The sequence below is a fragment of the Zonotrichia albicollis genome, chromosome 18 (genome assembly GCF_047830755.1).
Source record: "Zonotrichia albicollis isolate bZonAlb1 chromosome 18, bZonAlb1.hap1, whole genome shotgun sequence".
NCBI lineage: Eukaryota > Metazoa > Chordata > Aves > Passeriformes > Passerellidae > Zonotrichia > Zonotrichia albicollis.
This window is the reverse complement of record NC_133836.1, coordinates 10,403,739-10,418,462: the sequence shown is the minus strand read 5'-3', so window position 1 is coordinate 10,418,462 and position 14,724 is coordinate 10,403,739. Positions and strand designations below refer to the sequence as shown.

At 46.5% G+C, this 14,724-nt stretch overlaps 1 protein-coding gene across 1 annotated transcript; it reads left to right on the top strand.

Annotated features, from left to right (window-relative positions):
- Positions 1–37: 37 nt before the first annotated feature.
- On the top strand, positions 38–14,705 carry RAB35 (RAB35, member RAS oncogene family). The gene is made up of 6 exons (XM_074554087.1): positions 38–229; positions 4,167–4,217; positions 4,984–5,107; positions 11,632–11,756; positions 11,836–11,960; positions 12,485–14,705. The coding sequence occupies exons 1-6, from the start codon at positions 178–180 to the stop codon at positions 12,611–12,613; spliced, it is 606 nt and encodes a 201-aa protein (XP_074410188.1). The 5' UTR covers positions 38–177; the 3' UTR covers positions 12,614–14,705.
- Positions 14,706–14,724: the final 19 nt, after the last annotated feature.

The window sequence follows — 14,724 nt, the reverse complement described above, 5'->3', positions numbered from 1 at the left end:
CGGGGCCGGCGCAGGCGCGGCGGGGGAGCTGGCGGCCCGTGGCGGCGGCCCGGCGCATGCGCGGCGGCGGCCCCGCTGTCAGTTCCGGCTGTTTGTCCGGGAAGTGGCTCCGGCCGGAGCCGCCGCCGCCCCCCGCCCCCCCCCGCCCGCTCCGCCGCCCGCGGCCGCGCCCCGGCCATGGCCCGGGACTACGACCACCTCTTCAAGCTGCTCATCATCGGCGACAGCGGTGAGCGCGGGCGGCACGGCCCGGGGGCGTGGGTAGGCCGCTGGCGGGGTGGCCGCCCCTCGGGCCGTGAGGCGCCGGAGTGCGGCGGCGGGGCCGGGGCCGGGCGGCGCGGGGGAGCCGGGGACGGGCGGCCTCCTCCTTCCGGGGCAGCCGCGGCGTTGTGGTGCCGGTGCCGCGGCGCGGGGCTGAGCCGGGACCCCGCGCTGTGCGTGAATGGCGGGGCGCGTTCGCTTGGGCTTCGGGAGGTTTTATCTGATAAACCTGCGGAACTGGCTACCGCAGGATGTTATGGTAAATAGCTTGGCTGGGTTTGGGAAAAGGCAGATTAGACACGTAGAAGCCGGGACAGCACCGGCGGTGCTGCCGGCATCAACCTTGGCGAGCGCATGTTTTGACGGCGCCCACTAATCTGTTGCTGGGATGGGCAGGGAATTCCCTTCCCCTGTGACAGGCGGTTTAGGGATCGATGGGAAGGGCTGGCTGCCCTAAGGACTGTTGTTTCCAGTGTGGCAGCTAGTACGTTTTAACAGTCATTATTATCTTAATTATTATTCCTTAAGACTTCTTTTGTGCTTCAGCCTGAAGTCTCAGTTCTAGAGTTCCTTAATTTTTTTTAATGAATCCTGGAAGAGCTGGTAGCTTTGTGTGCTTCTTGTTGTAGCATAGGATGCAAATATCTAAAAAGAGGAGATAAAGGCGTAGTTTGAGGTTTTATTTGAAAATAGACCTTTAAATACTTCAGCAACCTCAGAAACTTCTGGAGGGCTGAGTGTGTGAGCTGTGCCAGTGTCTGGTGCTTTGGTCTGGGTTGGGGCTGGGAGGATTGCTGCCGTCCCTGCAGCTCGGTGTTGGTAGCACTCCAGTAGCTTACAGCTGAATTTCCATAAACTGGAGAAGGGTGCATCCACCCTCTTCTTTTAGCAGAGGTGTGGTCCTTGGGGCGGCAGGTCCCGGCATGCAGCGAGGCACAGCTCTTGATGAAAGGCTAATGTTGCACGATCTTGGCAATTGTCACCTTCAGAAGCTTTAGCTTCATGCAAAAAAATTGGTTTTTTCTACACTAAACTCTGTCTGCATGAGGGGATCTAAGGAGGGAGACAGGACAACAGCTTCAGAGCAGCTTAAACCCCAGGCAATTCTGGGAACCTTGGATTATTACAGCTAAATGCTGCATTCTGAGTAGAGCAGTGGCTTTGTTGGTTGCTGATGAGTTCCAAAACTGTTCAGGCAAGATAAACAGGATGGTGAAAACTCTGAGGAAGACCTCTCATTTTAAACAATTAAATAAATTTTGTCTGCTCAGTCTTCTGGAGCGAAATCCTTGTAGTGTATCCAGTGAAAGGAGTGTTGTGAGAATTGTCAGGCTGCCTGTGGTTCTCTGCTGTAATCGAATCTCACTGTGTAGTTTGACTATTGATTTTTCTTTGGTTTTGTTTTTGCTAAGCCCAACAGGATGGCTTTGTCCCTGCTTGCACGAAACAGTTTGCTTGCCTTGTTTATTGACATTTATTCCCTGCAATAGGAAGGGGACTGTTACTGGATAGGATAATCTGTCTCATCTGCTTTCCCCTGTATGCAAATCTGTCAGAGGGGTAGTAGGTTTGTGTGTTTTTAGAACAGGTCATCTTGAAAAGCTGCTGGTGATTTCAGCTGTGCCAGATATTTAAAAATAATACAGATGATCTGTGCTTTGCATCTGCTTCTTTAATTCACTCTACCGTTCAGTAAGATGTGGGTTTTAGAATCTTGTCTGACACTGAAATATACTTTTAATTTTAATTGTGCAAAGTCAATAGGCCTTTTTTTGTCTTGTTTTGTTTTGTTTCGTTTTGCTGTCTTCAAGAAGCTGAGGGCCCTGCAAGCCTTCTCTTCAGATCTTCAACCAGCTCTGTGTGGGAAGTGTGGGGTCACCCAGAGTGTGGTTTCTCTGTGTGAACAGTGTGGGTCAGAGGCAGGGTTTGTTTAGTGAGATCGTTGTCACTGGGAGCATGCAGAACTTCCTGAGTTCGGGAGCTTTCTTCCCTCTGGGAGCTGCCAGCCTGCTGGGAGCAGTGCAGCCTGTGCAGTGGAGGGCAGTGTGACAGAGCGGTGTGGCAGGGCAGTGTGACAGAGCGGTGTGGCAGGGCAGTGTGGCAGTGTGACAGAGCAGTGTGACAGGGCAGTGTGACAGAGCAGTGTGGCATTGTGGCGGGGCAGTGTGACAGAGCAGTGTGGCAGAGCAGTGTGGCAGAGCAGTGTGGCAGAGCAGTGTGGCGGGGCAGTGTGACAGAGCGGTGTGGCAGGGCAGCGTGACAGGGCAGCGTGGCGGGGCAGTGTGGCAGAGCAGTGTGACAGGGCAGTGTGGCAGAGCGGTGTGACAGGGCAGTGTGACAGGGCTGTGTGACAGAGTGACAGAGCAGTGTCATTTGCAGCTCTGCAGCATCGCCCAGGGCCGCCGGAGCTCGGCCATGCTGCTGTGTCTGACAGCTCTGTGGCTTCTGGCCCCTCCTTGCCTTTCACTGAGCTGAAGGCTGCCTGGTCAAGAAGCTCAGCACTTGCTGCTGAAACATCCTTGTTTTCTCTTAATTTCTTTTTTTTTTTTTTTTTGAATTGACCAGTATTTGCAGAGCTTTAATTCTTGCTAAATAACCAGTCCTCTGAAGTACAGGAACTGCTCTGCTACCTTTTTTGAGCTCAGATGTATTGATTATATGCATGCTGCAGCTTTGTATTTTTTAGTTCCTTTCCTCTTTTCCTCCTTACCTTGGTAGTAGTGAGGAATGAACATGGCTTCTCCAGATGGCTGGTGATTTGAACTCTGTGCAAATGAGACCTGGCTTACTGTAATCATGCAGATTTTTAGCCTGGTTTTTATTTTTTGTTGGTAGCTGTTGTCACATGCCAACAGCTGAGAACTACTGGAGTTCTGCATAGCCTTTGCATAGGTCTTCTATTAAGAAGAACTTGCAAGTTATACATCATCAAAATAATTACCTTGGATAACTTCTACCTGAAAAGATTTAATAGATAATTACCTCAGTGAAGCTGGATTTCCTATTCATGCCATAGCAGATTTATTTTGGGGAGGAACGGTCATTAACAGCAGAGATGTTATGCAGAGATAACAACGTGGAGGCATTTAGATAGCCAGATTCCCTTGGGTGGGTGTGCAGGAATGAGTATCTTACAGCTCTTGTCTGAAGCACTGTGAAAAATGCTTCCCTGCAGCAGGGTGTGATCAGGGTGCAAACAATCAGTTACGGAAAACCTGGATGAAGAGCTACTCAAAGCATTTAGAGGAATGTTTCATGAACATTTTGGCAACAGGGACAGCTTCAGAAAGGTGTGTGTCCTTCCTGTGAGATGTGGAGCAAGGCTGTTGTGGATGGCAGTACAGGACAGTGATTCCCAATTCCTGTTTAGGCTCCTGTGACACTGTGGCCATGCTGATGTGAGCTTTGTAGTACCGAGCCCGGTGGGATTGTCAGAGCAGCCCAAATTCCACTGGAACGGGAGGGAGGCAGTGCTGTTACTGACGTCACACACGATGTGCAAGTGGAATTCAATAGTGCTGAATTCAGAGCACTGCTCTGAGCACTTGTGAATTCACAGGACATGCTCAGCTTTGGCTCTCTCCCTAGCAAATGTAACCTACTGATTGTGAACTTGCTTTTAGTTATTATTCTTCTCTGACCTCTTGAACTGACCACAGCTGAGAAGCTGCTGTTGGAGGTTTGCTGAGGCTGGAGGAGGGAGGGCACAGGTTCCCCCTCCCTGCACTGCTACCAGGAGCATCCTGTGCTTGGTCAAATCTCCAAGGAGAGTGTGGAGATGAATAGTTAAAGTGGATGGTACTAAATGATGTGCTGATTTTTATGCAATGCATGGATAAAACATTGTTATGTCCCTGACCCCCAGGATGACTGTATTGAAAGTTTGCTGTGTTTGTTTGTTGTAGGTGTGGGCAAGAGCAGTTTGCTGTTACGTTTTGCAGATAATACCTTCTCAGGTGAGTGGTTTGTTTTCTTCAGTAAGTGAAATGCTCTAGGTTTGCTGCTGGTTGTAAGGAATTGTGTTTGCCCACCGATAGCTGTGCTGGGAATGCATCATCTTTTAACTTTGCATCTCTTGGGAAGGCCTGTGCTGGCCATCCTGCCTGATGTTCACTTGCAGCTGGAAGTCCCTGAGTATTGAAATACTGAGGTGGTTCCAGAAACAGCTTGAGTGGTTTAGGTTGTGCTATACTCTGCAGACTTCCTATTAGCCATTTGGGATTTAGATTGATTGAGTGTTGTGGTAAACCACTTACATTTGTGATATAACCAATTTATTGGGAGGAAGCTCCTACAACAGAGTATTCAAAATAAGGATTGTATTCAAAATAAGTGTTTCCACAAGTATTTAAAGCAAAGTGTTGTCTCAAAATTTTCACAAGTGAAATGCTCTCATAGTTACTATGTATTTCTTGAGTTATTTGGGTGCATACTCTTGATCAATGGGATAGAAACAATAATTTTATTTTGTAACAGTGAGCTGTTAATTTTAAAGGTGGCATGGGAGAAGTGGTTTTATGGCTAGGAAGAAAAGCTCTTAGGTACAGACAAAAATATGTAAATCAGCATAATATAAGGCATTTTAAACAGTAAGCAGATATGGGGAACCTTGTTCTCCTGTCCAGTCTGAGGGCTGCTGCCAAGTAATGTTCAAGAAATGTGCTTTGAGACATCCAAAATAAACAAGCCTTAGGTTCTCACTTACCCACACTTTCCCTCCAGGCAGCTACATCACCACCATTGGGGTGGATTTTAAAATCCGGACAGTTGAGATCAATGGAGAGAAGGTGAAACTCCAGATCTGGGACACAGCTGGCCAAGAACGCTTCCGGACCATTACATCAACGTGAGTAACCCCAGCCTTTGTGCTGGGCAGCTCTGGCTCTGCATCTCATGGGCCAGACTTGGGGTTTAGCTATTGAAGTGCTGCACTTGATTAACTAATGAGAGCTGTGTGGTCTGTGCAGTGAAACTTCTCTCAGCTCTGTCAGAACTGACTGTGCTGGTGATATTGGAACTGGGATTTCAGAGTTCCTCACCCTTCCTTGCATTTCTGTGGTGGCTTTGTCTTATTCCTCTGCTGGTATTCCCTTATTCCTCTGCTGGTAGAACTGGAGTTATTAGTCTGCATGGAGTAGACACCTTGTCTCAGTGCCTGTCCAGGTTTGTCCTCTGATTGACTGCATGGCAGAAGCACAGAGTGCAAACTCTCTGCCAGTGTCATGTAACTAATGAACAGCTTGAAGGTTGAAGAGTAGGATTTCTCCTGGTTTTCCTTTAGGACAAATGCTTCAGCAGCTATCTTTATGTGGAGTTCTGCTGAAGCAGACGCCCACATGATATTAACCTTTTCCTTGGTTGGAATTCAGATTCGAACTCATTGTCCTTTTGAACAGCATGTGCAGAGCTTTTCCTGTTCCTGAAGAAACCACACCTAGAGCTGCGGTGGTGGGAACTAAGAATAAAATGTGTTTGTAAACTGATTGCAGTAAAAGTGGACTGCTCATGGGGGGAAGAGGGAAAAGTGCACTTGGAAATGGAACTTTTGTTCCTTGGGTTTTAACCAAAGTAATTCTTGGAAGATCCATGTGTTTCACTTGGTCTTTCATGACTCACTTCTCCTTTGGCTCTTACTTGAGAGGAGGATAATTTTCAGCTGATGAATTGATTAATTTGCTGAGGCCTGAAAATAATGAGATTGGTTACATCTGTGTTATGTCTAGAAATGGCAAAGCTGACCGTGATGTGTGCGCCGCCCCTTTCCTCTGCACTCCTGTACGGATATTGCTGGGTCACTTCCATTGTTTCTTAAGTGTTTAGCTTGAAAAAAACTCGGCTGCCTCTTGTAGGGTTCCTGTGTGTGACATCACTTCTTGTTGGAGGCTGCAGGCAGTTTTGGGAAGGAAGTGGTGAGGGGAGGCAGCCGTGCAGTGCTGCAGCCCTGTCAGCTGTGACAGGCGAGTCCGATTGTGCTGAGTCAGCAAATGGCCTTCCTGTTTGCAGATTCCCTGGGCTCAGGAATGAGCGTTGGCTCCTGGGGTGATGCCAGGCAGCTTAGAAAGCCATGGTGTGTCCAGCACTGAGCAGGGATACCAGCAAAGGATTCCTCTGGCAGTGGGAGTGGCTGCGGATCGGACCTTGTGCAGTGTTTTATGGAAATTCTCTTCTTCATTAACATTTCAAATAGATCGTGAAATGGTTTGAGGCATTTGTGCCATGACCTCTTGGAATTCTGCTGCTACTTCGTTTGCATTGCTTTTTACCCCAAGTGGGGCATATTTTACTTTGGGGGATATAACCTTTTGGGGTTTCTGCCTTAGAGCTCTCTTTGTTACTGAATGGTAACTCCATGGCCAGGGAAGAAGATCTGCATTTTTTGCAGCTCTGTGCAAAGAAGTTCATGTGTCCAAGTGCATTTGAAGTGTTGAGGAAAAAGCTTTGGAAATGCTCATTGTAGTGGGATGAGGGCTCCTCTTGCTATGTTGGTTGGCTGTGCCTGTCAAGTGTTCCTAATCATATCACCTATAAAACCAGGCCATAACAAAAGTTAAATTTTAGAAATGGTTCTGGCTGGCTTGTTTTGTTTTGTTTTTTTTTTTTAATTAATTGGGAAAGTGGTACTGTAACTGATTTATTTATCCTAAACCAACTGACAAATCAAGTAACCTTGCTTATTCTTACAGAAGGGCTTGGCTATCAAATCATGGGTGGATTGGGAGTGCCCTGTCAACAGAACGGAGTAGTCTGCCTAGTCTTTGACTAGATTGAGGTTTAGACTGAAGTTAAGAATATAAAAGGTGTTCCTTCAGTATTACAGTAGGTCAGGGAGTCCCTTTACAGTGAAAGGCAGAGTTCAGATTGATGTTGAGCCAAGCCTGGCAAGCAAGCCTGAAATTAGAGCCCATCTGGTAATTACAGTAATAGGTTGGTAGTGCTGCTGTGTGGACTTAGAACTGCAAAATGGTAGAGGTGGTAGGAAGTTAATCGTGGAAAATTGGGAAACATTAAAAGGTTGTAATAGTTTGATTTCACGTGACTGTAGCTACAGTCAAAAGCTGAAAAGCAGAATAAAACTGTTAAGGAACAGAAATCAAGTTTGTCTGGAGTATTCTACAGAAGCTCAAGAAAATTTCAGCCTAGGAAGTATAAAGGCAGCTGGTTTTATTGTCTGTTAAATGTGGAAATACTGGGATAGCTGGTGCCTTCTGGGAAGAGAGGCTGATCTGTGTGAATTTGGTTGCCATGGAATGTCATCCAAATTAAATTTGATTTAAATTCACCAGGGATTTAGCATGCCAGGATGCAGCTGTATTAGCAGGAATACTTAAAATGCATGAGCAGCCAGTCCCTGTACTTGATTTCCTCTTGTAGACAGGACTACTTTGTCCTGATTCAGGACTCTGGGTTTAGGATTCAAGCTTCACATAATGGCTGTCAGATGCCAGCTCAGGATGAATAGTGATAGCAGAGGGACCTTCTGCCATGGTTTCCTGTGGAATGGCATGTTTGAGAGAGGGATAAGATCTTGGAGATGACAGAATTGCTGTGTATTGTAAAGCAGATATGACTAAAAGGCCAGGAGTTAAAAGACTGACAATAGATGTGCTTCCAAGAACTTGAGAAAGATGAGTATGAAACCAGATTATTAGAAGTCTCTGGAAATGGTTAGAATTCTAGATGAATGAAAAAAAGGAAGGAAATGTGTGCTACAAAGTAGTGAAATATGAACAAAGAAGCTGAATTAGAAACCAGTACCTTGTCTTTCACATTTGGCAGTTAAATGTTTTCCTGAAAAAAACAACACATGGGTCCTACTGGACCAACATAGTGTCTCTTTTAAATCTTAGCTACTGCTGTGCTCCATGGAGCTGCTTGTTATAACTCCAGATGTTAATATTGGGAATCTGAGAGCTTTCTCACTCTTTCTCAGTGGTTTCTTGCAGCAGCAAATGCCCCAGTGAGTGGCAAATGTTCCCTCATGTTTCCCAAGGCTGTGTTCAGGGATGTGAGGAGGGGATGCAGGTGCCTGAAGGACATGTTGAGTTTGGGTAATCCCCAGGTAATTCTAGTGGTAGAACAAGCAATGAGGTGTTTATTTCAATTAACTGTTGGCTTTCTTAAGTCTTTTCCACACCTTAGGTAAATGTAAAGCCTCTAGGTCTAGGGACTTCCAGCTGTATGGGAGATTGTTGGCTACCACCAAGCATCCAGAGGTTGCACAGGTGAGGTTTGGTTGTGTTTCAGCTCAGCAGGATACTTTCATGGATTCTCTTAACATGAATAACTGGTCTAGAACATATTTTCTGTATTTCATGAAGGTGTTTCCACCAGCGGATTCTGGCTTTGGGGGTTTGCAGAGTACATGGCAGAGCACTCCCACCACACAGAGCACAGCCAGCATCAGCCTGTGACTGAGAGGCTCAGATTGAGGACTTCGGGTCTCTTCTGCTTTCATTTCTGTGGTCTCCATTTCCCCAAAAATGTGGATGGGAAGGAGATAAGACATTCTTTCCCTTGTGTCAAAGTCTCAACTACCTCTTGGTTGCCAAAAGCACAAAATTTACACCTACTCCTCCCTGAATGCCAAAAGCCCCATCTGTTCTCTACTCGCCAAAGCCCACAACCTGTTATAAAAGCAATTCTGCACTGCATCATTCTGGAAGTTGAAGTATGGGATAGGATAAATTAGATTTTGTTTGCTAGTACTGTCCTGCATTTGGGGTTGGAGAAGCTTCTCTGTACTTGTGAAGCCTTAAATGTTATCTGGGATGCAGAGCATCCAACAGCTGATGGAAAACAGCATCACCAGCTTTTTGAGAAGAAATGTGTGCTGTGGGACTTAAGAGTTTGAGAATAACAGGTAGTCATGGTGTTATCTCTCAGGCTTATCTCTCTTGGTAATAACAGCCAATAGAGAAAATGACATTTTAGTGTAGATGAGGGGTTGGCAACCTTTCTAGAACGATGTGCCAGACAATTTTCCGTTCCAAAAATAGCAGCAGTGTGTGCTGGTAGGCACTCAGCAGGAGTCAGGGGTTGCTGTCTTGCACAAAGGAAGCTATTTCTGATGAGATGGTTGGCAGGATCAGTGGCAGGAGCTCCAAACCCCATTGCTGTGGTGGTCTCTGCTGCAGGGCCCAGCCCACAGCCCCATCCCAGGAGCAGCACGCAGCCGGGCTGACGAGGTGTCAGGAGTGGGATTGGTGCATTCAGGCTGCCCCTTCTCCACTCCCTGACATCATGTGCTTTGCTCAGGAGAAAATGTAGGTGCGTGGGCAAGGTGGGAGCAGCAGGATGCTGTGCTGGGCCCTGCTGGGGCTGACAGGGATGCCAGGCTGGGTTTGTGTGCACAGCAGAGAGGCAGCTCTGCGTAGGTGCAGCCGAGGCACCGCTCCTCTCCAAGGGCTGCCTTGGCGAGTGCAGTGCTCAGTGCTGGGCAGGAGATGGTAGGGCAGCCTGGGGGCTGCTGAATTAAAAGATTATTAGGTGATGATATGGGAGAGCTTGAAGATAATTGGTTTATTGTTCTGCTGTGGAGAAATGCAGTGTGTTGGTAGGATTGATGTCACACAAAACAAGATTCATCAAAACCGGTGTGCAGGGCATGCCAGTATCAGGAGAGGATGGGTTATTTTTGCAACATGTGGATTCAGGCCATGGAATGCTTTTCCCTCTAAAGGATTCAAGTTATGAATAAAGTTGTGTTGTAATCAAGTAAAGCACAAATGCAGTGCTGTAGCAAGTTTTGAAGTTGTTGAAAGAACTGACTGTGAATGGAGTAGAACATTTGAAAGTGCAGAATTTCTTATGGGCTGGGAATAAGTAATTCTTACCTGAGTTAGTTCTTGCCAAGGGAAGCAAATGCACAGCATAAATCACTGGTAAAACGTGGCATGGGAGAAGCATTTGGGTGTCTTGTGCAAGTGCCCAGCCAGGCAGTAGGAGCACTGTTGTGCTGCTGCACTGGTGCCCAGGGGCTGTCCCTGCAGGGATCAGGAGAGGAAGGGGTGACCCTGGGGCGCTCTGTGCCTCTCTGCAAGTGTCTGATGGTGCATAAAGGCAGGAGGCTTCTCTTGGAGAAGGATGATGAGGCTGGAGGTGGAAGAGACAGTGACTTGCTGAAGCACTTCAGTAGCAGAGTGAGCTGCAGCTTTGAGATCTTCTCAAAGGCGTGTTCGGGTTAGGTTCAAAGCTTTGAAGTTCAAAGGTGTGTTTGCTGAGTTGGAAAAATCAAAGAGGAGCAGAATGGTCTCAGTGGACATCTCTGGAGTGCACTGGATGTACTGCAAGAAGTGCTTGTGATAAGACAGCAAGGTCTAGGAATGCTGTCACAGTTTAAGGGAAAATCCTCAATTTTGTATGCTGTTTTCTTGAATTTGTTTTATTAAAAAATTTAATATTGATCAGAAGAAAAAGAAGAGGATGAAAGAAGAAGAATAAAGCTACACATAATACAAAAAAAATGGATCCTGATGAAGACCTCACTGTTAACTGTTTCCTGTTTCAATTACTTTTTATTTTTTGGGTTACAGCTGCCTAATTTGCCCTAGGGAATGTACTTGTAGGCCTTGTGATTGTTGCTGAAAACTGAGAAGGTAGAGCTTGCTGGTTTTCTATTTAGCATTTTCATGGTGCACATTCTGTCTGTCTTTGGTAGCTTCATGCAGGTGATAATGTTGGAACCTGAATTCAGATATTTTTCATGCATATCAGACTTGTGCATCATCTTCTAAAGGTGCCAGTTGCCCAAGACTAATGGGAATAAACTGAAATAAAGCTTATTTTTAATGGCTAAAGGTAGCAGAGTGTATTGAATGCACATATGGAGTGGATCTGTTGAGTAGGAAGGTGTGATCAGAACACAGTCGCTCAACAAGACAGAAATTTTTGAGAGCTCAAGAGAACTGTGACTGAAGGTTGAGTATATTTGGAGATCTGCTGAAATTTTAGTCTGTAAGTGATCGTTCACAGATAAGAGAATTACTGCAAAAACTTGATGTGGCTTGTACAGCCCCAAGGATCACATCACAGCCCGTTCTGAGCATGTGCTGGGGTACCATTGCCTTTGCTCCTGTAGCTGGAAGACAGCAGTCATCTTTGAAGGGCTTGACAACCTGAACAAGGAAGATTTTAGAAGACTTTGGACTTGGAAGTGTATTAGTGTAGAGTGAATGAGCAGGGAGCTCTGTAGCTTTGGACAAATACGCTGGGATCAAGCTGTTATATAAAAGAGCTGCATGAGTTTCAATGGAAAGAAAATGAGGGCACTTGATTACCATAACTTGAGGATTTGTTGTGAAGCCTGTAGAAGCTCAATGGAAGAGAAGGTGATGCCCTGGGTTAACATTTGCTGTCCTTTGTGCCCCACAGGTATTACAGAGGAACACACGGGGTCATCGTTGTCTACGACGTAACGAGCGCAGAATCTTTTGTGAATGTAAAACGGTGGTTGCATGAAATTAATCAAAACTGTGATGATGTCTGCAGGATACTTGGTAGGTAATCAGGGAGTTACAGCATCTTATTTAGTGAGCTGAAATACCAAACTGACTTTTATTCTCTTTCCTTTTTTAGTGGGCAATAAGAATGATGACCCAGACCGAAAAGTGGTAGAAACAGAAGATGCCTATAAATTTGCTGGGCAGATGGAGATCCAATTGTTTGAGACCAGCGCCAAAGAAAATATTAATGTGGAAGAGGTAATATAATATTCAGAAGAGTAGAGATAGAATGATTTAGGGATAATGGTGTGGGAAGAAATAAAAATTCCATTCTTCCCATTGAGAAAGAAAAGGTCGTACGAGTTGCAAGTAGTGGGTAAAATGTCAAAAAGAGACATTCAGCTGTTTTTGGAAGAGTTGGGGAAGCAAAATGAAGGAGGCTCACACTGCATTTTCAGTAGCTTTGCAGTGCTCGTGTATTAGGCTGGAAAGACTTGAGAATGCTTGTAGGAGGTCAGACTGCCCAGACTTCACTGCTGGGCTCAGTTGCCAGACTGCCCTGGTTTTATTTACTGGTTTGGAAAAAGGGATAGAGGTGCTGTTTAGCTTGGGAGTGGGTTGGGAAAAGGTGTTGGATTTCCACTTGGGCCATAGTGGGTTGGGGAAGGTCTCTGAAGTGTTACTGAAACATACAGAAAAGGGGAATGGCTTCCAAGGAGCAGCCCCCCACAGGAGCCAGCCCGAGTCCTGGGGTGGTCTGAGTGTGCTTGTTTCTCTTGCAGATGTTTAATTGCATTACAGAGCTTGTCCTGCGAGCAAAGAAAGAGAACTTAGCAAAGCAGCAACAGCAGCAACAGAACGATGTGGTGAAGCTAACGAAGAACAGTAAAAGGAAGAAGCGGTGCTGCTAATGCCCCTTCCCTGCTGCAGAGACTCTGCTCTCAGACAGATCAGCCCCTCCAGCTAGACTCGGGCAATTCCACTGGGGCAGGCTTTGGGAGGACTTTCTCAGTTTTGTGCCGTTATTTAAAGATTATTTTTTCTCCATGTTTTCTATCAAGAGGCGCTGGCACCTTCCCACTGCAGTGCCAAGAAGGTATCGGATGGAATCTTGCCCCCCTCTCCTCCCCTGCTCATTCCAGTGCGCCTTGTAGACAAGAAGGACGTTGCCTACCAAGTGGACTGATTAACCCAAGAGTTTGTATATAATGTATATTGCTTTAACCAGCCTCGCCTCTCTGTTGTCGCTTTGGCTTCTGCCTTCTTAATGTCAACCAATCATGGACTGCAGAGTTCATCTTTTTAAAGAAAAAGTTTAAAAGTTCTTAATTTGAGTTGGCCCCGGGCTGGCACTGCTTCCTGGGGCCTCCAGCTGCATTTCTGTTGGGCTCCGGGCTGGCATCTGCTGCCCCTGGGGCCCCTGGCTTCTCCTGGAGTCCCTGGCTGTTCCTGGGGCCCGGGCTGTGTTTTTCTAGGTACCAGGATTGCAGGTGTTGCTGCTGGAGCCTGGGGTTTCATTTCACCAGCCCCTGGGCTGGCAGCTGGAGCTGCTGCTGGGGCCTGGAATTTCAGCTTGCCATCATCCAGATTTGTGGCTGGATCCTTGGGTTTCACCTCCTTGTGCTGCAGCCCAGCTGTACCTGTGCTCTCCTGTAGTTTGTATCAAGATACTGGAAAACAAACTGACCTGCAGAAGTGGGATTTGTTTGGATAAAACCTTTTTGTTTTTTTTTTTTTAAAGCAAAGTTTAACAACTTTGACCTCTGCTTCTGGTTCTGCCAGTGTCCTAAGTGAGGGTCCATTTCTTTTGAGAAGAACAAAAATCATGTGATTCTGCCAAAAACCCCAAACTTCTCCTTGTTGCCCTGTCCACAAATAGGCAATCTGAACTTGAATGTGAATTTTGGTGGCAAAGCTTTTGTTTTTGAGAGAGAAAAGGCATGAAAAAAAATCGAGCTCTTCTTATTGATGTCTGAATATGAAAGCTGCAGGATCATTCCCAGGATTCTTCAGTTAGGAAGGAGGACTGCTGTTTGATGCAAAGACATGGAAAGCTTGCTTGCTTGGGTTATGTGCTGGTGGAGGATCACACTTGGAAACAAACTGGGCTTGCTGTGCTCAGCAACACTTTCCTGGCCCTGGTCAGCCTTTCTGGGAAAACAAGGGCTCACTTCCTCAGCCTGAATAGATGTAGTTAAAGGTGGAGAGTGTATGTGTGTGTGTAACTAAAATATCAAATGTCTGGGCTGGAAGGACATGCTCAGCACCTGAATTATTGCCTAAATAATATTAAAAAGTAATTTTACCTTAAAAGGCATGGAGGGTATGACTTCCTTTAAGGCCTTGAAGGTTGGACATACTCCATGTGCCAGTAAGTGGCCCTGTGGAATTGCTGGCCTTAGTTTGGTAGGATGTGATTCACCCATGTCCATGAGCTTGGAGTCAGCCCACTTCTCTCCCTTCCTCACCCTTTCTCCAGCAGAGGCTAAATTTTAGTCACTTATTTTGCCTGCATTTTTTTAGATTTTTCAGGTTGTGGTGAGAGCCCTGATCATACAATCACATCACAATCAATCACTTTAAAGACTTTTTCCGAAGTGCAAACGATGAATGTGCAACACGTGGGGTTTTTAACGGGTTCAGGTGCTGGGATGTGGATCCAGCTGCCTTCACCCACCTCTTCTCTTCACATATCCTGCATTGGTAACCCAGAACGGGAGGGAGCTGGGCTGGTGCTGCTGGGCTGAGCTCTGGTCAGCGCTGAGGGGCTGTGCAAGGGGGTGGCTTTGGTCACACCAGTCCCTCCTGCCTGCTCTCCAGTGTGCAATGTGCTGTGTGCTGGGGGTTCCCCTGCAGACTGAGGGGCCCGGCTGTGTTACTGTGGGAATCTTGTTGGTAGCTGTGTGCAGATCTAGGAGGGAGTAACTTCATATAGGCAGAAGTAAAGAACGTGTCTGAATTTACTGGAAATGATGCAATAAAATGAGGAAATGGTGCACCCAAGCCTGGAGTGTTCTCTTAT

Excerpts from the sequence above, each read along its gene's own strand:
- RAB35 (XM_074554087.1), top strand. The coding sequence starts at position 178 with ATGGCCCGGGACTACGACCACCTCTTCAAGCTGCTCATCATCGGCGAC. Across the intron at positions 4,218-4,983 it reads TGCAGATAATACCTTCTCAG|GCAGCTACATCACCACCATT; the intron begins GTGAGTGGTTTG and ends CTTTCCCTCCAG. Across the intron at positions 11,757-11,835 it reads TGATGTCTGCAGGATACTTG|TGGGCAATAAGAATGATGAC; the intron begins GTAGGTAATCAG and ends TTCCTTTTTTAG.